Below are 22,803 nucleotides of genomic sequence, written 5' to 3'. Positions count from 1 at the left end.
CACTTGAATAAATGATGGTGTGGTTGTTGCACACCTACCATGTCTATTTGTTTATCTGAGTGTTTTAGCCTGTTTCTTTGAGGTGGAAAAAGTAACAAAAGAATAAAAACAGAAGAATAAGTGTGTACTTTGTGCACTTTAACGGCAGTCTAGCAGGACCGAGCTATGAGCAGGTAATTCACAAGAAGCCAAAAAAAAAAAAAAGTCTTGAAAGAGAATATTACAACAGCTTCACACAGCTGGTACACTGTGGGCTCACGTACGTCCGAAAATCTAAAACGATGATCGCAATACTTGCCTGCATCTTCTTCTTCTCTCCTTTTTTAATTGTGAATTGCAACCACTCAAGTCAGTCCCTCCCCTTCCGCTACACAGCCAAGATGGCGACTATTGAGCGTGGTAAGTGTCCATTGCTGCACGCTTACTTTTTTGACCGTTTTGAGTGCAACATCCGGGTACTGACAGTGCGCTGCATCTTGCAGTCCTTTTCAGTGCGAACGCGCTTGTGCACTCAAAAGACAAAGTGTAAGTGCGCGAATTGCGACACAGCAGCGGTTATGCATGGAAGCGACACACAATGGGCGAAATACAATGGATGTGCTGGTTTGTTGCTGTTGTCTTACCGCCAGTGTTGGTGCGCTTGGTACATCCGGCCTCCTCCGCCGGAGTTTCCAGCGGTCGTTTGCGGGAGTCCGCGTTGTCAGCCTCCATGTGGCTCTGCTGCAGGTTGTTCTGCAGGTTGTGGAGGTTGGATGTTGAAAATATCCCGTTGTGGTCCATGGCTGCTCCGCCACCACCGGCCATCATCTTTTCCTCCCGCCAGGAGCTGGAGATAAATGAGCTATTCCTCCTCTCTTTCGCACACACAAGCGCCGTCACCGCCACATGAAACGATGACGCGCACCGCCAAACGAGCAAGTTTTGGCGTCAAGCGGATCTGCTCTCGCAGGACTCGGGGTCTCCACTTACTGCTAGTCCCCCACAGAGCTAAATATAAATCCCATTGAGTGAAAGGAGCTCTTTTGACGCTCCTTATTGTTGACGCGCAAAACAAAACACACTTGCACCCCCGATAGCCCCCCCCCGAAAAGAAAATCCTGCAGCTGCAGTCTGCAGAGAAACGACCCGCATTGAAAACTAACTATTTAATTTCTCTTTTACGCCATTTTTTCTGTTTGATGAGCGCTGCTCTTGTTATTGTTGTTGTCTGCGAGGAGAATTTAAAGGAAGAACCACAGTGCTACTGACCCACGCAGCGACATCTGCACACAAACCACTTACGCTTTCAATTTCAACTTTGCATTTCACCCAACACTGCTAACTAGGGGCGTAACGGTACGGTATGGGCCTCGGTTTTAAGGACACGGTTCGGTTGGATACGGTCAGGGAACAAAATGCGAAACATAAAACTGCTCAGTTTTTGTGTAAACACCTTTTAACGGCTTTTAGAATTAAACTACACACGTTCCATAGAACAATGGCGTCAGACCTCTTGTCAGTCATACAGTTCATTCGTCTCTGTGGGGGGAGGCGGGCCCACGGGCATACACACACCGTGCAACAAGGGAGCCTCAATGTACTAGAAATTAGACGGAAAACAGATGATTGCAAAGCCAGATGCCACAGCCCCATCGTGAACATTAATAATGAGCCAAGTGAGCCCATCAACACGAACGAGCCAGTATGCCGAATTTGTTTGAATGTTAAAATCTTGTCTCGTCTCGTGGATCCAATCCCATTCATCGTCTCGTCTTGTGAGTTGGGTGACACCCCTAATATATACATACAGTATATAGATACAACATACTGACTTCAACCAGGATTTTCAAGCTCTGGCCTCTTCTTGGCACTATCGCTACCCATGACTCCTGCTAGCCGAAGGCTGGGCTGTATTGTATTTGTTTATTGCGTACACGTGTACGTGAGGCACACTTCTGTTGCTCGCTCAGTGTGTATCCTGTGGGAAATCGGTACACACCGAACCAAAAGTAACATACCGAAAAGTCCGAATTCAAAAACATGTACCGTTACACCCCTACGACTAATATCTGCTAGCACAGAAAACGTCACACATTCAATGTCAAATTCAACCTAAAATGCAAGATTTTCAGTCATGCCACCGTTAGTACAATACGACAGGAAATGCCATCAAAAACTGTAGTTACACCTCAAGCCCGTTAAACATTGGGGCATCTCGGCAGGAAGCTGACAATGTTAGATTTGGAAAAAAGCCTGCACTCGACTATCATGACTCCCCCATAAATTGTTGTTTTTTTTTAATGATCCAAGTTTAATGCTTATAGTAGTTCCTAACTAGTAACCACATTTACGACACGTGGATTAGATAACAAGGTAAAACACTGAGGCTAAATTCCATGCATTCTTTACCTTCAAAAAGGTATCATTATTAATAGCGGTTAATATGGATTTCAGTATTATAATTCGACCTTTCCCAAACCCAAAAACTCATTTACCGAATAAGTTGCTGTAAGGTATTTTATTCATCACCACGCAGGATGAGACATTTTTTGGCAAATGACCTTGTTGTATTGTAACGTGTTGTTTTTCATGAACTTTATGAATGACGTATTTTTGTAAATGTAGGTCCTGAGGTAGGAACCCCATTTATAATATGTGTCTTGATCAGAAAAGGTTTAGGAAGCCTTGCAGTGATTTTTCATGGTAATCATTCAGTCGTGAGTAGAGTAGTGGTCACGCATGCCAGTTGCATCACTTTTTATGAATAACTTTGATGTTATTTGTGTCCATCTCTCGTCTGTTGTGTCGGGAAGCTATGTACTCATTTAAAAAAATGAATGTACATAAATATTATAATAAAAAGGTGCAGGATTTGTGGTTTTGGTTAAAAGCATAATTAAGAGCAGGTACTCCATCTAGTGGAGAACTTGACAAATTACGTTTCCATGAACCATTAAAAAACAAAAAAGAAACATTAATACGTTAATAACCTTAATAGTCATCCAGTATATGTGCATCCAACAGTTACGGCCACGTGTAAAGACTAGGCCTAAACAATCCAATTAGCTCAATACAAAAGTTGCATACATTTCAAAATATTAAATTAGCTGTCAGGCTCATTTCATGGGGTAATACATTTCATTTCAGTTGATGAAGCACCATTTAATGAAAAATATCTTTCATGTTTTGTAAATACAGGTGGTCCTCCTTACAGTGTTTTGTATTATGATTCGATTCGCGGGTACAAACGAGCTCCCATAAATTACGAGACCCACTCGAGAACCTGTTGCAGCGTGCACGGGTGGAATAATACGCGGCACACGCAGTGTGTGCCTCATGCCTGGCGGAAGAATACAGTGTGTGCCAGCTCAGCCACACTTTGGAAGAATAACATCACTTCTAAATACTTTTGCACTTCATTGTGTCTTCCAAACTGCCGTGCGCGAAAGAAAAAGAACGCCATCACTATGGAAGTGAAAATGAACATCATCGGTTATCCTTCCAGACTAGCCTGGGGCAATATTTTAGATAGACGGACACTGTATGAACCTCCAAGAGAAATTCACATTTTCAGCAGCTCTGCAAGAATGTTAACACCTCACATGATAGTGCTAAGTGTCAATGTAAGATAACATCTGAAAAAAAGGGGCAAACTAGCATTGCTAGCATGCTAACACCTAACACGAAACCACTGTCTATGTAAGTTTAGTCTTTTGAAAATAGCAAAAAAAAAAATCTAACATGCTAATTTTAGCATGCTAGTAATGCTAACATGCTAGCTGTTAGAATGATAAACATCTAGCATAAGAGCACTTACTCTTCATGTAAGTTTACTTACTCGCAGTCTCGGAATGGAACTCGTTCGTAACCCGAGGGCCACCTGTATATACAGTAAAGTGTAAGGCAGGTATGTTGATAGGTGTATTGCATCTGATCAAATGTACCTAATGTGGTAGGTGACAGAGATGCAGCTGCAGTTTAGATGTAACATAGTACTGTATCTGTTTATTTGAAAGATGCATGAACTGTACGGTCCCCTTCAGTCACTTTTTCATTGGTATCTTGACCTTTGACAGACTCCGACTTGGGGTCAAACGTCAGCGCCGCCACCCTTTTGGCAAGACGCTCCATGACCAGATCAGCAGTGCTGGTGAGACTATGCTAAAACAATAGGGAGAGAGCATACGTATTAAGTCATGTACATGCATAGAAATCCATGACTATAACAAGAAAGGAGCAAAGAAGGTTGCCATTAGTATCGGATTGGCCAATATGCAACATTTCAGTATCGGTGTTGGACATGAGAAAGTGGTATTAAGCCATCCTGAATGTGACCCCAATAAACTACCGATGACCCTTACATGATTTCCTACAGAAAAATGAGTAAAATATGAACAAACTGAAGGTCAACCAGGACCTCTGAAAGGATGTTCAAGCTTGTAGGTTCCAGTGTATTTGATATTAATTCTATGGTGACCAGTACAGTTCATCCACTTTAGTGTCCAGCTGGTGAGTTGGTCGGATGAAGACGAAGGTGACAACTTTTATTCTATTCAGGTTTGTGCCTCGTACTATACCTGTAAGATATGCAATCCCTTCAGCGTGAGGACAGCCAGCTCTCTCAAACCATCACCGGTCAAGTCCAAGTAGATGATCGACAGCAGAGGACTTTTGAAGCTTCGTCGCCACAGAAACTGAAAGTGTCCATCTTCTCCTTCTGCTGTATGCTGGAACTTATAACACAGAAGTTCCTACACATGAAGAAAAAAAGGGAGCAGATTGTACAGTTGCTAAGGGTGGGTGGATCCAGTATCGATACCAAGTGTAGTATCCGTATCAAAAGGATATGTACACTTTTGTGGCTCACAGCGACTGTAGTGCGTTCAGGGGCCGACGAACGAAGTGCGAAATCTAAATGCTTGAGGAAAAAACATTACCGGTGAAGCATAAAGGCAAAGATGTAGGAAATGCGGGCTTTCGAACAGTGCTACATGCATGCTGCAAGTTTGACTTGTTTTATCTCTGCTGGAAAAAACGGCCTATTTTCAGATGAGCCAAATCATTTTTTTCGGACCAAAAAATCAGCAAATTTGTGGGGCCGTGAATGCTGTATCATGAATGTGCGGGGGATCCACTGGAATTGTATTCTGTTGTTCATATTGTTGTATTATGTTGTTCATATGGGTACTTTGTCTTATGTCAGTGGTTCCCAAACTTGGCAGGTTTGTCTTCTGTTTGGTGGATTTATTTATACAAAGTGGTGACATTCTATGAGCTGGAAAACAGTGGAAATACCGGCCCTATACAGTAATCCCTCGTTTATGGCGGTTAATTGTTTTCCAGACCCAACCGTGACGAGTGAATTTTTGCAGCGACCATTCCTTATTTATAAAAGAAATATTTTTGTAGTTGGAGCATAGAACACCTTCTAAATATGGGTTTTAACATTAGAGCCCACTAAACATAAAATAACACCCCTATAGTCATCTTTACACCAATTAAAGTAATAAGAGTAAATAAGCCATTTAAGACAAATAAGAGTAATGCTCCTGTTTGTTGCTATAAATCTGTGCCTTAGGGCAGCTGAGGGGTAGACAGACAGGAAGTGACGTCGGGGGTTCAGAGTTGAGTTTCACCTTGCCGTGAGTTACTACAGCAACAGTAGCCCGGGTTGTTATTATTACGAAATTTTAGTAGGGATTATTGTGCCTGTCGTGAGGTCATTAGTCTGGCGTTTGTGTGTACTGTAACATTACTGACACCTAGTGACCAGTGGAGAATACTGCATATCATTCACAGCATCCATGAATGCGTCTTCTGAATGCCCTCAATTTGTATTTTACTTCATTTCCCAGGCCAATTTACACTTGAAAATGCTTAATTTAGGCAAAAAAAGGAACATTTGCTTCAACATGCACATTTTTGACTCATAATAGGCTGTATGCACATCACCTGGTATGCTTGAACCCAATAGGCATTCAAGTTTACTCAGCTTGGGGTTGTAAATTTGCATAAAAATGAGAATATGGTTAAAATACTGACTTGCCTAATAATTGTGCACACCGTGTATTACGAGTATTTATCATGTAAAGTATATTTGCCGTCTTATCAATTTATGACCTGGCCATACGTTCCCAGCAGCACCTCCTTCTCCCCATCAAAGTCCAGATCAATGACGAGGGCACAAAGCACCGCGTCCCACTGATCACTCTCGGAGAGGCACATGGAGCGGGACAACCCTCGTTCTTGGACATTTCTGAAACGCACAAAAATATAACTGAACCGAACATGAATTTTTCTTTCTTGAAATCATAACAAAGCATTGCAAATCCCATACTTTACCTGTAGACGACAGCCATCTCTATGGTGCTCGTTACCAGGAGGTTGTAATCTTTATTGCCCAAAACTGAAAAAATAATAGAGGTTTCAGCACCGCTTTCAATGTTGATTTAAGTTAGAATCACTTCTACTGGTACGTGACAAACCGTACATAACGTACTTTTGTCTCTGCCGGGCAGGTCAGGTTCAGTTTGGCAGGTAAGAGGAAACAGCAGCACAATGGAAATTGGACTGTCGAACTGAACTCGCCAGCTCTGCAAAACCTCTAATAAAACACAATGTACTCATTTACAAAAAACATGTTTACCTCCTGGAGTAACAAAAAATAATTATGTTTTGTTTTCTTTTATGCTCCCAGGCCAAATGCAAGCTACCTCTGAGCTCAGCTTGGTAGGTGTAATTTACCAGCACTCATTATTACACAGGAACAGAATAAAAAATGTATTGTGATCCATTTTTTCCAATTCCTTTCTGATGTGGAAAGTCCCCCACACGGGGCTTTACATTGCAAATGAATGGCTTGTAGTTTGGATTGTACATATAGACCCTAGGTTCCCAAAGCGGGGTACGACTACCCCTAGGGGTACACAGATTGCGGTCGGGGGCACGTGAATAAAATTTAAAAACACCTTGACTACATTGGCGACAAACTTTTACGATTTACGTAATGCGCTCAAATGCCTCACGTGAACAGCCACATCTTCGGGCGTTGCGGCCACTTTGCTCGGCGGTCCTTGTACACACAATGTGTGACGCAGATCGAGACTTGAGCAGACGTGTATTTTCTACAGCATTTTTCCTTTCACCTCGTCCTTGTTCACAAATGTTACAAATGACAAACACACCTGAGCACAAGTCTTATTTATGTCCTAAATGGCTTATTTTCTCTGATTATATCTAATATATTGGGTAATATGAGCGTAAAAGTGACTATGGGGTGTTATTTTGTGTGTAGAAGGCTCTAATACTATTAACAACCGTATGTAGACGGTCGTAAACTGATTTTCTATGCTCTCACTACGAAAATATTAGATTTATTAATAAGGGATCCTACTTTGTGGAAATTCATTTATCGTGGTCAGGTCTGGATAAACGAGGGTACAACTGTACACATAAGTGAGACTTTGTTAGCATTCTTTTGGTTTTGCCTCACCTGGTCCAGATTGTTTGACCAGTGCCAGTCCAACACAGCCATTCTGACAGCCAAACGCAGACAGTCTTTGGTCGTCAGCAATGCTCAGCATGTCCAACCACAGCACACTGCAGGGAGGCACATACACATTTGGTTCATTTGATTCCATAAGCGATTGATGCATTTTCAACATTTTTTTTTAGTTCACAAGTAGTTTTGTTTTTATAACAAGTTCTTTAAGTTTCTATGTTGATTATTTTTACTCACAATATAACAAGTTTATTCGAATTTTTTTTTTTTAAATTAGGGCTGTTTTTACCATTTCTGCTGCTGTTTTCTTTTAATATTAATTCTTTTCTTGAATGATGTTATTTTTTTTCTCATTATATTACGACATTATTCTTGAATGTCTTTTCCTCATTGCATTACCACTTTTTGCATTTAATATTTTAACTTTATTCTTGTAAAATTACTGCTGATTTTTTCCATTATTCCTGTTAAATGACAGGCAGGCCAGTAAAAAAAAACAGCCGCGGGGAACAAAAGGCCCCCGGGCCGAACTTTGGAGACCCCTGCTCTAACCTAACCAAACCTAACCTTCTTAGAGAGCAGCTGGTACTGAAGTCACACACACACGGAACACAGAATTAAGGGTAGACTCACTTGCTGGGTAATTGCTGGAGTTCAGGGAAGAGTCTCTCCACTGGCTGCTCTTCAAATTGGTGGAGCGAGGCGTTCTGTTGAAAGCAAAAGGCTCAGTGATGCAACTATTAATATGCAAATAAAAATTCTTTGTAGCTGTATGAAACACAACACTCGTGCAGCTTTAACCTCTTGAGCCCCAGGTCTGGTCTGTTTGAAATAGTAATTCATTACATTACCCATTACTGGAAAACAATAACCGTATTAGTAACGCTGTTATTTTCAACACCATTACTCCCAACACTGGGTATTTCGTCTTAATAAAGTAATTATCATCCCCCTAAATTTCAAGAACAAAAGGTGTGCGGATCAGAAGTTTCTTTGGACCAACTCCAGTCACCTTCTATGCAGTACAAATATGCACTCTCACACAAACATACACACTCTCACACAAACACAAGCTGTGATCTAACCTCTTTGTACAGGTGGATCCTCTGGTCGTGGCCACTGAGAAGAAAAACAGTCTCTCTGCCTCCATCGTCACTCTGCACTCTAACAGAAAGGACATCCTGCTGACATCATATATGGCAGCATTTGCCAGCCTTTATTTCATCTTGAACATTTGTAACTACAAAGTATCGGTGTCTTCAATACTGGCACTGTTCACTTGGTATCGTTACTCAGCATTCGCTCTCCTGCGTTTTCAAATATTTCTGCTTAAAATTGCACGTAATTAGTGGTTTTAAATGGTATCTTGAACAGAAAGTGGTTCGGTGGTGCCGCCTGCAGAGGAAAAAAGAGTGCTGCAGCTTTAAATCCAGCCGGGGCGTCATTACTCCAATAGGGTCGTCCCTCGTTTCTCGTGGTTAATTGGTTCCAGACCCGAAGTATGATTCAATATTAATAAACTGAATATTTCCAGAATTATAGCATAGAAAACATGTTTATGTCCTGTCTCATCAGTGTCACATTACTGACGCCTAGTGACCAGAATACTACTCTTTCAATGTTTTTGACTAATAGGCCATAATCAACCACAAAACCGCAATCATTAATTAATTAATTAATTTTTGATAAACCACGATTAGGCGAGGGATGACTCTAATCACGATTTGTCACCATTAATGGTCTAATTGTCACAGTGGAAGAGCATTTAATTGTTTGAAAATTGTTTTTTTGACTTTTCCCACAGCACACCTAATTACTCACGACACACAAACGTGCCGCGGCACACTGGTTGGAAATCACTGCTCTGCATCTTTGTCTGATATTTTTTAAGTGTAAAAAATATCCGACAAAACGAAAAGGAACATAAGAGAAATATTGCTGACATTTACGCGCTTATGTGCTCTGCTGTGCAGTTAATAGATGTTCCGTGACGGAATGGATTCATTCACTTGACATTATTTCCTATGAGAAACGTGATGCTAAATTCCACTAAATTCAACTTTTATGCTGTAGAAAAAGCAACACAACTTACTCGGTGTGGTACAGCTGGAAGGGCGTAAACTGCAACTCCAGATTTAGGCAACTCTCTGTTCAGACAGGCTGGTTAAAATCAACTTATGATGCCTTTGTGTTACGAGGAAGTACAGGTGGTCCCCGGCTTACGAACGAGTTTCGTTCCAAGACTGTGATGTAAGTTGGGTTTTAGTGTAAGTCGGTGCTCATACCTAAATACACCAAGTCACTCGCGCTGTACACAGAACACATGAAGGACATACAGTATGTAATACAGTCATAAAAAGATTTTTAAAAGCCCGCTGGGATAGGCTCCAGCATACCCGCGACCCTAGTGAGGATAAGCGGCATAGAAGACAGATGGATGGAAGATGAAAAATTCAAAAATTAAATGAAACAGTACTAAAAAGAAAGAACTCCTTACCCCCTCTCCTCCTCCCAGCTCTCCTTGTAACAGCGCATGGAATCCATGACCCCTCTAGCATTCATTAACCTTCAATAAATAATCTTTGTCCTTAATGACGTGGTGATGGCTTTCCTTTTCTTTGTCACACTGCCGCTTGGGAGACATCGTGGGAGACATCGTGAAGTCCAAAAAGTGAACTCGTAAGCAATGTTATTTTTCGTTTGTGTAGCGGCAGACGTTCACTATCTATCTTCTCCCGCCCCACATGAGGCACACACTGCATTCTTGCTACTTGCTAAGTTTTTAACTCATTGATGTTAGCGCGTTCAAATCCACGAAACGTTGTAAACCGAGGACCACCTTTACGTGGACTGGACAGAGATTCACTCACGTGCGATGGACTCCAGGTTGAACTCGGACCCGGGTTCATAGTCACAGTAGATATTCAGGAAGGGGGTGGCTTTGTCACCGGAGTCCTGTAAGGAGACCACATTAATAAGAACACTCCACTAAATACATAGGAAGGCTATCCAATGCTGAATATGAAATACCTTTATGAATGTGATGCCCACCACAAGGCCTCTTTTGGGTGACGACTTGATGAAAGCATCGATCGACACAATCTCTGCATCAACTACAGTACATAAAGAAAAGCTTACAAGCATCGCATTGCAAATTGCTCAAATTGATTATCACTTGATAAAATGCAAAAAAAAAAAGTTCAGATTTAATTGTAAATTGTTTTTTTAATTGTAAATAGTTCATGGCGTTACATTTGTAAATAAATTGTTACTTTGATGTAAAACAACCCCTTTTTGTGTTGTTTATGTTGGTATAGTTGTTCAGATATTTGAGCTGTCACAAAAGCTTTCTCCCTTTTCTAGTCAGGAACTTTCCTGAAACTTACCTATGTTCTGCTAATGAACGGAAAAAGGTAGAAACAAACTTTTTTTTCTGATGAAAGACTGTAGTCTAATCTTTCTTTTGGTAGGTTGCGTGTTTATATAGCCATGGAACGCAATATTCTTGCTTAAAGTTTTCTTAATAGAGTTTTTGTTTACAGTATTACTGCACAACAACAAGGTAACACAGACATCCTTTGTATATCACTTTTTGGTTACACAGCATGGTGACACCGGTTTGTGTATTGTGTTGCTACCTGGTATGTAGGTGAATTGAACCTCTTTGGCCACTGGTCTTATCTTCTGTTGCAGCTCCTGGTACGTGAAGCTCACCACCTTCCCTTTAAGCGTAGCAGCAAGCAGCTCCTGTCTCCCGGCCTGACACAGTCCATAGATGTTACTCTGCGAAGGGAAGCGGCTAAAGCTGTCCTCCACGAAAGGATACAAGTCTCTGAACATGATTAACTGTTATCGCTATCTACTTCATAACCACTCTCTTCATTGCCTTCACGTTCGAATCCAGCTCGATGCTTTCTGGTATGAAGGAGCGGCTGAAAACTTCAATTACATCATTACAGTGATTTTATTAACCGCGACAACCATACACAATTACACGTTTCGTCTTCTTCTGCTGCTGCTGCTGCTATTTATTGGCGTTGGGTAGCAGCTAACAACTACTTGTTTATTGTCATCATTTCTTCTACTATTGCTGAATTTTCTTCTTCGGCGTTGTCGCTTCTTCTTCGTCTATTTTGGGGGTTTCCTGTTCATGTGAGTGTATTACCGCCACCTGCTGAACGGAGTGTCATTGTCATTCTTCATTTTGTTTTATGGCGTTTGTGTTATTGTCAGAAAGGGTTTATAAAAAATATATTTTAGAATAAATAAACAATAAAATGCAAATTAAGAAATAAAAAAATATGTGGTTTGTGGTCACCAGAAACAATTTCCTGTATTGAATGTTGTGTAAAAAAAAAAAAAAATCACAGAAATTCTCAACTTTTAACATTCACAATTCAGCCTTCATTCTATTCCATGTAAATATGCCTCATAAATATACCTCAGACAAAAATGTAATGGTTTTTACGGTATATTTAAATTGTCACTGAGTATTTGAAAATGTTTTTCTGGCTCAGCTCTTTTCATTTGCATTGATTCATTTCGCCATCATCAGTAAAATGTATCCAGTATGACCTTGGCGTTTAAACAGGTAACTGCGTTGTTTGTCCACCAGATGTCAGTAACAAGTCATACCTCAACTCTTGTAAAGCCCTGATTGAGTCCAATGAAAACAAATATTTAGAATACGTCTGCGATTGGTTGGCGACCAGTCTTGGGTGTACCCCGCCTCTCGCCCGAAGCCAGCTGGGATAGGCTCCAGCATACCCGCGACCCTTGTGAGGACAAGCGCTATGGAAAATGGATGGATTTAGAATACAGGATGTCATTTTTCTTATCCTTCATTCTTTCACATAAGGCAGGCTTGCAAGCAACAGCAAGCATGTGAGCTTTGTGGTGTTAGCGTCTACATTTCAGGGCCATTCCACTGAAATGCACAGTAAAATGAAGTGGTAAATACATTTATTATGAAGTCAAGTGTCCTGCACATTGATACGATTGCATATGTAAAAAATACAATTTAAAAGATGCATTTAAACTGCCTTGAACTCTGGAAAAATAGCATTTGTTGCCTGTCCCCGCTTCCTAAAACTAGACTTTACCATGAAATGTAAATGTTTTATGCATCCCTATTACCCTTACACATTACCCCAGGGGTGTTGAAAGTGCAGCCCGGGGGCCATTTACGGCCACGGCTGTGTTTTTATTGGCCCGCTGCACATTCCACAAATATAGTTTAACAAAAAAATGTAAAAAAAAAAAAAAAAAACATAAAAAATTGAAAAATCAGCAGTGATTTTATAAAAATAAAGTCAAGATATTAAGAGAGAAAAAAAATATAATCTAAAAAAAAATCAACATCAGTATTAGAAAATTAAAAATGTAAATATCATAAATAATGTCATTTAAGTAGCACAAGTTAAAACCTTAAAGAAATAAGTTATTTTTTTTAAAAGTCATAATAATATGAAAAACAAACAAAGCTATGAATAAAGTTGTAACTTTTGGAAAATTAGGTTGCCGAAAAAGTCCTACTGTTACCAAAACAAGAATAATGTCATTTTCGTAGAATAGAAATATGTTTTTTAAAAGTCGGACTATTATGAGAACAAATTAAACAAAATAAAGCTGTAATTTAAAAGTTAGAATATTAGGGGAATAAAGTCATAACGTTACGAGAAGAACACTTCAAATGATTATTTCAGAAAAAACCTGAAATCATTGGAAAATTAAAAAAAAAACAACAGCAAAAATGGAAAAAAAAGAGCAAAGAGCGAAGTTCATACTAATAATTTTCCACCTATATCACAAAGCTGAGATGCAGTTTTTCTTGAAATATGTCAAACTTGGGAGCGTATCTTCATTGGCTGCGTTATCAAATATCAAAGTGGCCCTTGCATCCTTTCGTTTTTCACCATGTGGCCCTCGCTGGAGATGATTTGGACATCCCTGCATTCCTGAACAATTTTGTCACACGGCCTACACGGACGGGTAGCGAAAACAGTACTTTTATAGGTCAGTAAACTCAAAAGGTACCATGTTTCGGTAACTAAACGACACTTTCCGTGGAGTGTCATGTCGTCGCTCCTAACTACATTCGATTTGCAAGCGAAGAAGACGAAGCCATCGGGAGGGACAATGTTTACACCAACAAGGGGACAAACTAAAACCACAGAAGCTGAAATAAGTCCGATTTTTAAAAATATATGTCGACAATAAAACCTACCTGGTTAATAAATGTCAGGATGTTCTCAAAGAAGACTCTTTTCTATACAGTATATTTATACTGAACCTTTATGTATTTTTACTCCATCTTTTGCTCATTTCTTTTAAACCTATGGACCCCCATCACACTTTTTTTTCCCAGAGACGTAAGGAAAGGAACAAAATGACATCGAGCTGGGTTTTAACTGTAATTCAGGGTTTTCATGTTGAGGTACTTTGTGAAACAACAAACATTTGGAGGTTGTTTTGATACATTTTATAAAGATGACACATCAAGCGATAAATATCTTAAATTAAATAGTCACTTATTACCACATAAACACACACAAAAGTGCTGAACATTGGCACCACAGAGTCGACGTCGGTTCCGTATCGGTTCACATGTAAAAGGCACCCGTCCTTAACAGGAAGTGGCGTCATTCAGATCCTCTGCAGGCAATGGGAAGGCCAAACATAAGTTTTCGTATATATTTTTCTGTATATTCAATGATATTTCAACTATGACTGGGGGGTGAAAATAAAATGTTGAATCACGAGTACTGTATGTGCTTGGTGTCAACATGCTGTTAGCATAAATGTTATGTGGTTACATGTCATGTATTTGCAAATTCTATGCTAATATTCTATAATCGCTTTCAGTAATGTTACTTAAATGAGTCATCTTGACTTAGGGAAAAATCAAAAATCAAACGAAGTTCAATGAGATGCGCCAATACACATTTTGAGTAGTTTATAATATGTGTGTAGTCTCAGATTTAGCGTTGGAAAAAACCTTTTTGCTCTTGTTTTTGCTCGGACTCCCATGTGTGTCTGTGTGTAGAACACGTTATTTTAGTTGAGTACTCGTTATGATTTTTTCACGACTATTCTGTTAAGACAAAATGTTGAAAATGTTGCATATGGCACTTTTTATATTACTTAGATTGCACTGTTTGTCTTATTTTGCACAAGCAGCATTTATTTCTCAAACGCGTCCCGTGGCATTAAAAGAAGCAGAATCACACAACATGTGACCTGATATTAGTTTGAGGGAAAATCTGCCACATGTATCGGTATCGGATATGACGTGCTGGATAATATCAGCCACTAAAAAGCCAATATCGAGCGTCTCGAGTTCTGAGAGGTTAAAAAAACCTCACACATATAAAACTATGCTCTTTCCGACGAGGGAGTATTAAGGCCACACTGAAAAAAAACATCGGAGGTTTCGAGAATAAAGTCGGAAATTTTGGATTTTTAATGTCGTAAATGTATGAAAAAAAGTCATAAATTTACGAGAAAAATGTCGTAAATTTACAAGAAAAAAAGTCGCAATATTCCGAGACTAAAGTCGTAAACTTACAAGAATAAAGACGTAAATTTATGAGGAAAAAAGTACCAGAATAAAGTTGTAAATTTACAAAAATAAAGTGGTAATATTACAAGGACAAAAGTTGTAATATTACAAGACTAAAGTTGTAAATTTACGAGAAAAATGACGTAAATTAATGAGAATAATGTTGTAAATTTACAAGAAAAAATCTTGTAAATTTACAAAATAATTTTTTTTTAATGTTATGAGACTGAAGTCGTTAATTTACAAAAAAAAGTCATAATATTATGAGAATAAAGTTGTAAAATTACGAGAATAAAGTGGTAATATTACAAGAAGAAAAGTTGGAATATTACAAGACTAAAGTTTAAAGTTTAAAATTTTTGAGAAAAATTACGTAAATTTACGAGAAAAAAAAGTCGTAATATTACAAGACTAAATTCGTAAATTTACGAGAATAAAGTGGTAATATTACAAGAAGAAAAGTCGTAAATTACAAGACTAAAGTTGTAAATTTACGAGAAAAATGACGTAAATTTAGGAGAATAAAGTAGTAAATTTACGAGAGTAAAGTCGTAAATTCACAAGAAAAAAAAGTGGTAAATGTACAAGAAAGAAAGTCGTAATATTACAAGAATAAAGTCGTAAATTTACGAGAATAAAGTGGTAATATTTTACGTGTCAGAGGGAAACTAGAGCTTAGCTCTTCAGGAAGGAAGGAAACTTTCCTCTCACTTCAGGCAAGCTTTTATTTATAACGTGGCAGCAAAACACAGCAGTTGAGAATTTGGCATTTAGATTAGCATGGCTAGCCCGTCTCACTTCCGCCTTCCTTACACCGCCCCCTCCACATGCCCAAGGCCACAGGTCACACAAGTCCCCCCGTTTCATAGCTGTCTCAGGCATTGCCCGTAACATAAAGTTACCATTTTTTTCTCGCAAATTTACGACTTTTTTCCCCGTAAACTTATGACTTTTTAATTGTAAATTTACGTCTTTTTTCCCGTAAATGTACAACTTTTTATTTATTTTTTAATTCATTACATTTTTCTCGGAAATTTATGACTTTATTCTCGAAATCTTGCGTCAATTTCGCGTAAATTTCCAACTTTACTCTCGAAATCTCACATTTGTTGTTTTTTTTTTTTCAAACGGGCCCTAAAACTCCGTCGTCCCTTCCACAGTTGTTTACACAGTTTTACACAAAACGTAGAAATGGAGGTCACACGTGACAACACGGGTATTCCTCGGATCTTCATCCCCTATCGAGACTTTACAAGCCTTTTCGTGCTCCTTTTTTCTCCTCTTCGACACAACATCACCAACCGTACTTATTTTTGCGTCAGTTGGGCGGCGCAATATCCGTGGTGTGAGTTTCGTTTCGGGGGGTGAAGCAGACGGATGTGAGGCCCCCGGCGAGCTGCTGCTCCATATTGTGACGGTTCAGAGGTGACAGTGTGCTACACCCCCACTTCTCCTAATACCACCTGCTAATCTATCCGCAGGATTACTGTCCACTGTAATCACTCATCCTCCCCGCTGACACACCTCAGTTCGCACTGCAACTCCTGACTCATTACGCGCACACAAACGCACGCACGTAGACGCAAGGCAGTACACCTTGCCTGAGATATTTATTTAGGTTACAGCTTTAGGTAAAATATATGAATACGTGTTTAACAGCAGCACAATGTTTACAGTATGATAACTTCGACATCGCTGCTTGGGATAAGATACACCCCCGCTTGTGTGCTGTTATGAGGACGCCCTCAATGGTTTTTTTCTGTTTACAAGTCATTATCAGTGGCCGTTTGATTTACCGTGGAACCCGTTTCAGTCGGCTCTGTTTATGTTGACCACCCGTCTGCAGCATGTCGACCTACTCATCAAGTCCTGGTCGGCCGCATTCTTCTCATCACTAAAAAGTGCCTGCTTAAGTTGACGCAGACATCAAAATGTTGCTAGAAATGAATAAAAGTGGTATTCTTCTCCAGCGAGCTGAATAAATGTAGGAATATTCCTTCATTTTCCCCCAGAGACGCACGATGGACTAGTGGTGAGCATGTCGCCCTCACAGTCAAGAGATTGAGGTGTTGGATCTGCGTGTTCTCCCCATGTGCCAAAAACATGCATGTGGAGAGTAGGGGCAGGTGATACTGCAAATGTGGATATCAACCTGATACCAAGATTCAAGATTCTTGATTGGCTCTTTATTGAGTCTTGATTGTCAATTCACCCCCACCATATGTCCAAGACACGCAGAGCATCGAAATGACTTTTTGGGATTTCGTGCGATTGCAAGAAAGAGTATAAAAACAACCTCGGTTAGCGTCCACTCCGGTTAGCATGTTTTCCGGGTGACGTCAAACATTTATGTCACAGTTTTGCCTCGGTTTGCCCACGTTCCCCTGTCAGCGTGCAATACGGCAGCGTTATTAATACACTGCGCGAGTGCAACTGTGTTTTTATCGCAAAACGTTAGCATCCTTAGCTTGCTAACAAAATGGCAACTGCAACCAGAAGTCAGCCATGTCGCCCGCATATGATGTCATCAGCGGTTGACTCTCAAAAATGTTAACACAAAGCACGTTTTTATAGTTTTACAATTATAGTTTTACATGCATAAAACAATTCTACAGTGGCGGGCGGTGCTTTTGGTACCTGGGCCTTCAGTGGGAACTTGACCAGACAGAATTGTTTGTCTTTTTTTGGCACTACACAGTATTTAAAGACAAATCTTTGTGTTTATATGAGTTATTATCAACATTTTAGCGTTTCTTGGGTCTGTTGCTGGTCGGGGGTTGGGTTGCACTGTGGCTTTCAGACCAGCATTGCACGCCTGCACTGCGGATGCTTCAACTTTGTTGACCGCATGTGTTTAAAGACCAAATCATTTTCACTGAAATTCACAAGCCGAGCTCTTATCAAATGCGCTTCTGCCGCCTTGGGACCGTTTTTATGGCTTAAAACTGCTCTAAAAGAGACATTTATTAGTGTGCAGTTGCGTCATCACTTCTTTTTGCTTCTCGCGTAAGAAAACATAAGAGATGTGTAAATATGGGCGTTCGTGTTTCTTAAGACGTATAAATAAGTCCTTGGTATTGAATGAGTTAATGAAGCAAGACACCCACTTGACTCTTTATCTTCCAACACATCGTCACCGATGCGCCTGACTTGTAGCACCAGTAACTAACTTTCACCAATGATCGCCGGTGCCTGTAAAGTTGGCGCTCAGCCAAATGTAACGAGCGTAAATGAGTACGGCTGGGTGATTAAGGGTGCAGACAAGTCCAAGCATCTACACTACAACATCCTCCAGAGCGGTTCAGAATCAAACTTTATACAATAACATGACCAACCCGTAAAATGTTTTAAAAAAAAATACACCGATTTAAAAGAGATGACAATTTCACTTTCATTTTGCTCTGAGTGCTGACGTCACTGTGGGCTGCTTGCAAGCCCTGAGAGGCGAATCAGAAGCCTAAAAAAACAGCCCCATTGCTAATGGCGTGTATGTGAAATGGACCAGCACTACCGGTTCTGAAGGCCCTGGGCAGAAGCTGAAATCTGATTGGACAAAACAATCTAATACTGGAAGCAGTGCAGCCAAGAAACACGCTACTAAATGAAGATAATTCATAAATTCATAAAATGTATTTAACAAAATTAGTACAATTTTAAGGAACAACGATTAGAATTGAAGTTGTAAATGCAGGTCAGTCCTTCTGGCAGTGGTTAGGCCAGCAGAGAAGGCTTTGCTGGCCAATTTCTTGTTCCCTGAGTTTGGAAACAATGAAACAACGTATCGACACTGTATATCAATAGCAACAATGTAACAATATGAACAAACACCCTCCAGCTGGTCAAAACTGCAGCTGCGCGAGTTCGAAACAGAACCAGGGAAATAAATGATATGTTTCCTGCACTAGCTATGCTGCACTAGCTCTCTAAGAATCTATAAGTCAATCTACAATCCCTCTCCTCGCTTATGAAGTACTAAAAGGCCAGGCACCCTTGTTCAGGCCTTATTCGCATTCATATGCTGTCTATGTGTTACCAACCTCTCTCTCGCTAGCTCTGTGACGCCCTGTAGTAGCTTCCCCCACTTGCAGAGGTTAGGGTTGGGTTAGGGCTAGGTTTGAAATACTGTTGAGAAACTGATCATATGTATTTATTTGTCTGTACTGCACAGACTGAACTCGAAACCGAAACCAGCGAAATGCAACAAAATGGACAGCAGTGAAGCATGCAAGCGTACTCAAGAGTCAAACTTGCCGAGCAAGAGAGATCTCCTGACTGTGTGGCCAACATGCTAACCGCTCAGAATTTTGGACCCTATGTGTGAAAAAATGTGGCCGAACCGAGTACGGTACCTACCCAACCAGACTCCTCGGTGGAAGCCGGTGTTTAAGGTGAGGCGCACCCAACCTGGATGCAGAGTCTCTGTACACGTAAAATAGGCCCAACATGCTACATGAACGCCCCATAATGGCCTCAATCAACACACTGTTTGGACCTTCAACCCTAAAACCGCTCGTACAACACAGTCTCTTCTCACCGACAAGACTTCAGATGGCGAATCATGCTACATGGCGTATTCCTGGTGATCCTTTTGTTTTAGCAGGGTGGTTTGGAGGGGAGGAGTGAGCCACACGTCTCAAATACCCCCAGTTTTTCCAACATCCACAGGGACCTACTGTACTGTACACAAGTGTCGTATGTGGACAACACTGTACCAATTGTTCCAAAGCTCTGAGTGGTAGGTGTGGGAGTATCAATATAATAGTATTGATACGTAGGGTATCAGTATTGTATTGATATTATCATAGGTATCAGGTACTATTAATGCACCGCTTAGTATAAGTGTTGAGAATTTGAGTTGTGGGAGTCTTATCAAGGTCAGACACGTGCAAAAACAGCCCTATGCTCTGCCGTGATTGTTTTTCAGTGTTAAATAACGCCATCCAAGCGCCTCCACTTTGAGACCGCAGCGGTCTCCGCTGAGCTGCTGGTGGCACCTGGTTTGCACAGAGGAGATTAACGCAGAGTGCGTGCGTGTGTGCATGTGTGCTGGGTGAGTGATTGGGATTGACAGTCGCCTCTGTGTTGCTGGCTGGCCTGCAGATTTAGCCGACCTGCTTTAGACACTCTAATCTGGATTAACTGCAGCAGTGTGTCAGTGGGGACGAGAACCGGACGCCTCCCCCATCTTCTGTCCCTCCATCTCCTCCTTCTTCTGTCCTCTCACCCTGGACCTCTCTTTTTCTCCTTATAGACACTGATGTCAAAGTGTGGGTTTATTTTAAACGGCATCCAGGCGCATAGGTCACAAGTTGCTCCAGTTACAAATCATTGTCAATATGTTGCATTTAGTCCATCCTTAGGGGGGAGGGCAGGCCAACAAGGATTAGAACAGCTCAGTCTTCTTCCCCACTTCCGTATTTGTTGCTGTATGTGCAGAATGAGCTGTTCCACTTTTGCGCGGTGATCGTGCAGGGGTGTACGTTCCACCGAGGGCCGCACGCAGCCGCTTCGATGTTCTTTGCCTTTTACCTGTTCATAAAACACACCAGAGGCGATCCAGCGTGGTTTAGGGATTAAACGGTATATCGTTTATTGATGAACCGTTATTTGGACACACATTTTTGCATCTTCAAAGAGGACTATGGTTGAATTGTGAGGATATTTCCGTTGAGTTTGAGCAGTGTTGTGATAATATTGTTCACGATAATTATGACACGAAATGTTCATCACGTTTCGCCTCTAATGCGGCTTTAAACACGCTAAACTAAACCAGGGGTGTCCAAAGCATGTTATTAGTATGAACTTCAGTCTTTGCTCTCTTTCCCATTTTTGCTGGGGTTTCCCCCCACCCAAGTATTTCAACTTTCTTCTTAAATAATCTCTGTTAATTTTCTTTTGGTAATATTTGGACTTTGTCCTCCAAGTCCTGTGTTATAAGGTTTTCCCCCAACCAAAATTTACAAAAATTACAGCTTTATTTTGTTTTTTCTTAATATTACAACTTTCATAATATTACAACTTTTTAAAAAATTATTTATTTTTCTTTAATATTACAACTCTTTGTTACTAAAATGACGTTATTTTTCCTCATAACATTAAGAGTTTTTTCTCGTAAAATCGCGACTTTTTTTCTCGTTAGAATACGACTTTTTTCTTTCAAAATTTTTACTTTATTCTTGTGAAGTTCCTGGTTTTTCCATTTCTGCTGTATTTTTTTTTATTATTATCCAACTATTTCAACTTTCTGCTGGTAAATGTTCTTCTAGTAATTATGACTTTACTTTCAAAATATTTTGACTTTATTTTTACACAACCTAATGTTCCCAAATTACAACTTTAAGTATTGTTTTAAAATGACGTTCATTTTTAGCCTGCCTCTAATGAGGATAAGCGGCATAGAAAATGGATGGATGGAGTTGACAGCCTATTTTCGGACAAAAAAACAACAAAAAAAAAAAAAAAAATTTTTTTAAATCTGCAAATTTGCAGGGCTGAATCTTGAATGTAACGTTTCAGTTTTGTGTTGAAAATAAAAACTAATTGTTATTAATTTTGGTTTGATATCTGGCCACATTACAATTTTTCTTCCCCAAAGATCATTTTATTTTTTTTCTTTTTACCGTAAATTCCGGACCATTGAGAGCACCTTAATATAAGCTGCACCCACCAAATATAAAGAGAAAACAGGTGTCCGCGTTGTAATATGGGATATTTGCACGGAAAGACACTGTAAACCTTGCAATCCTACCTACTGTCGGAGTTTCCTGCGTCACTCGTTAGCTCCGGTGAGACATGGGATGCTATTTTTCTTCAGAGATGTCACGGTCCAAGCAGTCCAAGCAGTCCAAGCAGAAGCTGCAGTAATTCTACAATTGATCAAACTTACTTAAGATTTGTCAGATCATAAGACTTCAAAATGTGATATTAGCGTGCACTTTACTACGGCAATTCACTACTTCCTGAATCTGCACTCTCTCTAAGCATAACGTAACTGTAGTTGTTTTAGCCAACATTATCCGCATCATTGTTGAAGGTGCAGGGTTCAATAAGGAGCGGCTTCTAGCCCGGAATTTACGGTAGTGTGGAATTTTTTGGGGCATTGGGCTACAAAAGCCCCTGGGACCGCACTCTGGACAGCCTTGATAGACATAAAAGCAGGTGGTGTATGCAAAACATTTAGCATTTAATAATTGTATGAAAATTTGGCACCGGAAGTACAGTATGATTAAAAACAAACATCCACGCCAAAATCCACTGTTTCTTGTTTCGATGATCCTGCGAACATTATTTGACCAACAAAATGCATTTTTTTTGAAAGTCCAAAAACTCAACAATGCACACACACGTGTCAAATACATTCATGAAAACATGAAAAAAAAGAAATAGCAAATAGCTGGGATAGGCTCCAGCTTAATCATTACCCTAATGAGGTCATGTGGTATGACAGTGGATGAATGGATGGACAAATCCAATGTTTGTCTCCCCTCATTTCTATTTAATGATTCACAATCAAATTGTCCAGTGATGAATGTCCATCTTGTGCAGCACCGTCCCTGTCGGGGGGGCCAATACAGTAAAGTACAGTAAGTAAGAATGGATACAATGCAAGTAAATACAATGTCACTACTGCGGACACTATTGCATGATTATAATCATAATCACAACTTATCCAACAATGTAAGCACAATCATACAAGTATTCCCTTTTATTACATACAATTGGTTGAACTAAATAAAGACAGTAGTGCAAAATAAGTAAAGAA

At 40.1% G+C, this 22,803-nt stretch overlaps 2 protein-coding genes across 3 annotated transcripts in view; both read right to left on the bottom strand.

The window, feature by feature from the left end:
• nova1 (NOVA alternative splicing regulator 1) overlaps window positions 1-1,052 on the bottom strand; it is a 45,101-nt gene extending 44,049 nt beyond the window's left edge. Inside the window, exon 1 of the mRNA XM_054754807.1 lies at window positions 624-1,052. Coding sequence (XP_054610782.1) covers window positions 624-807 — 184 coding nt within the window. The 5' untranslated portion in view covers window positions 808-1,052. The remainder of the gene's footprint in view (window positions 1-623) is intronic.
• Window positions 1,053-1,424: 372 nt separating this feature from the next.
• Window positions 1,425-11,623, bottom strand: kptn (kaptin (actin binding protein)). Of its 2 annotated transcripts, none has more exons than XM_054756087.1 (12): window positions 11,119-11,622; window positions 10,511-10,593; window positions 10,351-10,435; window positions 9,573-9,627; window positions 8,566-8,644; window positions 8,114-8,187; window positions 7,472-7,578; window positions 6,479-6,583; window positions 6,322-6,385; window positions 6,100-6,235; window positions 4,557-4,730; window positions 1,425-4,140 (listed from the first exon to the last, which is right to left on the bottom strand). In XM_054756087.1, exons 1-12 carry the CDS (start codon window positions 11,318-11,320, stop codon window positions 3,985-3,987), a joined length of 1,320 nt encoding a protein of 439 aa, XP_054612062.1. In that variant the 5' UTR covers window positions 11,321-11,622; the 3' UTR covers window positions 1,425-3,984. The 2 variants fall into 2 exon arrangements, 1 of the variants encoding a protein (XP_054612062.1); XR_008566442.1 differs by having other exon boundaries at window positions 3,993-4,140; window positions 6,110-6,235; window positions 11,119-11,623.
• Window positions 11,624-22,803: the final 11,180 nt, after the last annotated feature.

This window comes from Dunckerocampus dactyliophorus, chromosome 16, assembly GCF_027744805.1.
Source record: "Dunckerocampus dactyliophorus isolate RoL2022-P2 chromosome 16, RoL_Ddac_1.1, whole genome shotgun sequence".
Lineage (NCBI taxonomy): Eukaryota > Metazoa > Chordata > Actinopteri > Syngnathiformes > Syngnathidae > Dunckerocampus > Dunckerocampus dactyliophorus.
Note: the sequence above shows the minus strand (reverse complement) of the source record. Positions and strands in the feature narration are given on the sequence as shown.

Excerpts from the sequence above, each read along its gene's own strand:
- kptn (XM_054756087.1), bottom strand. The coding sequence starts at position 11,320 with ATGTTCAGAGACTTGTATCCTTTCGTGGAGGACAGCTTTAGCCGCTTC. Across the intron at positions 7,579-8,113 it reads CTCCAGCAATTACCCAGCAA|TGTGCTGTGGTTGGACATGC; the intron begins GTGAGTCTACCC and ends GCCTCCCTGCAG. Across the intron at positions 6,386-6,478 it reads CCTGCCCGGCAGAGACAAAA|TTTTGGGCAATAAAGATTAC; the intron begins GTACGTTATGTA and ends TTATTTTTTCAG.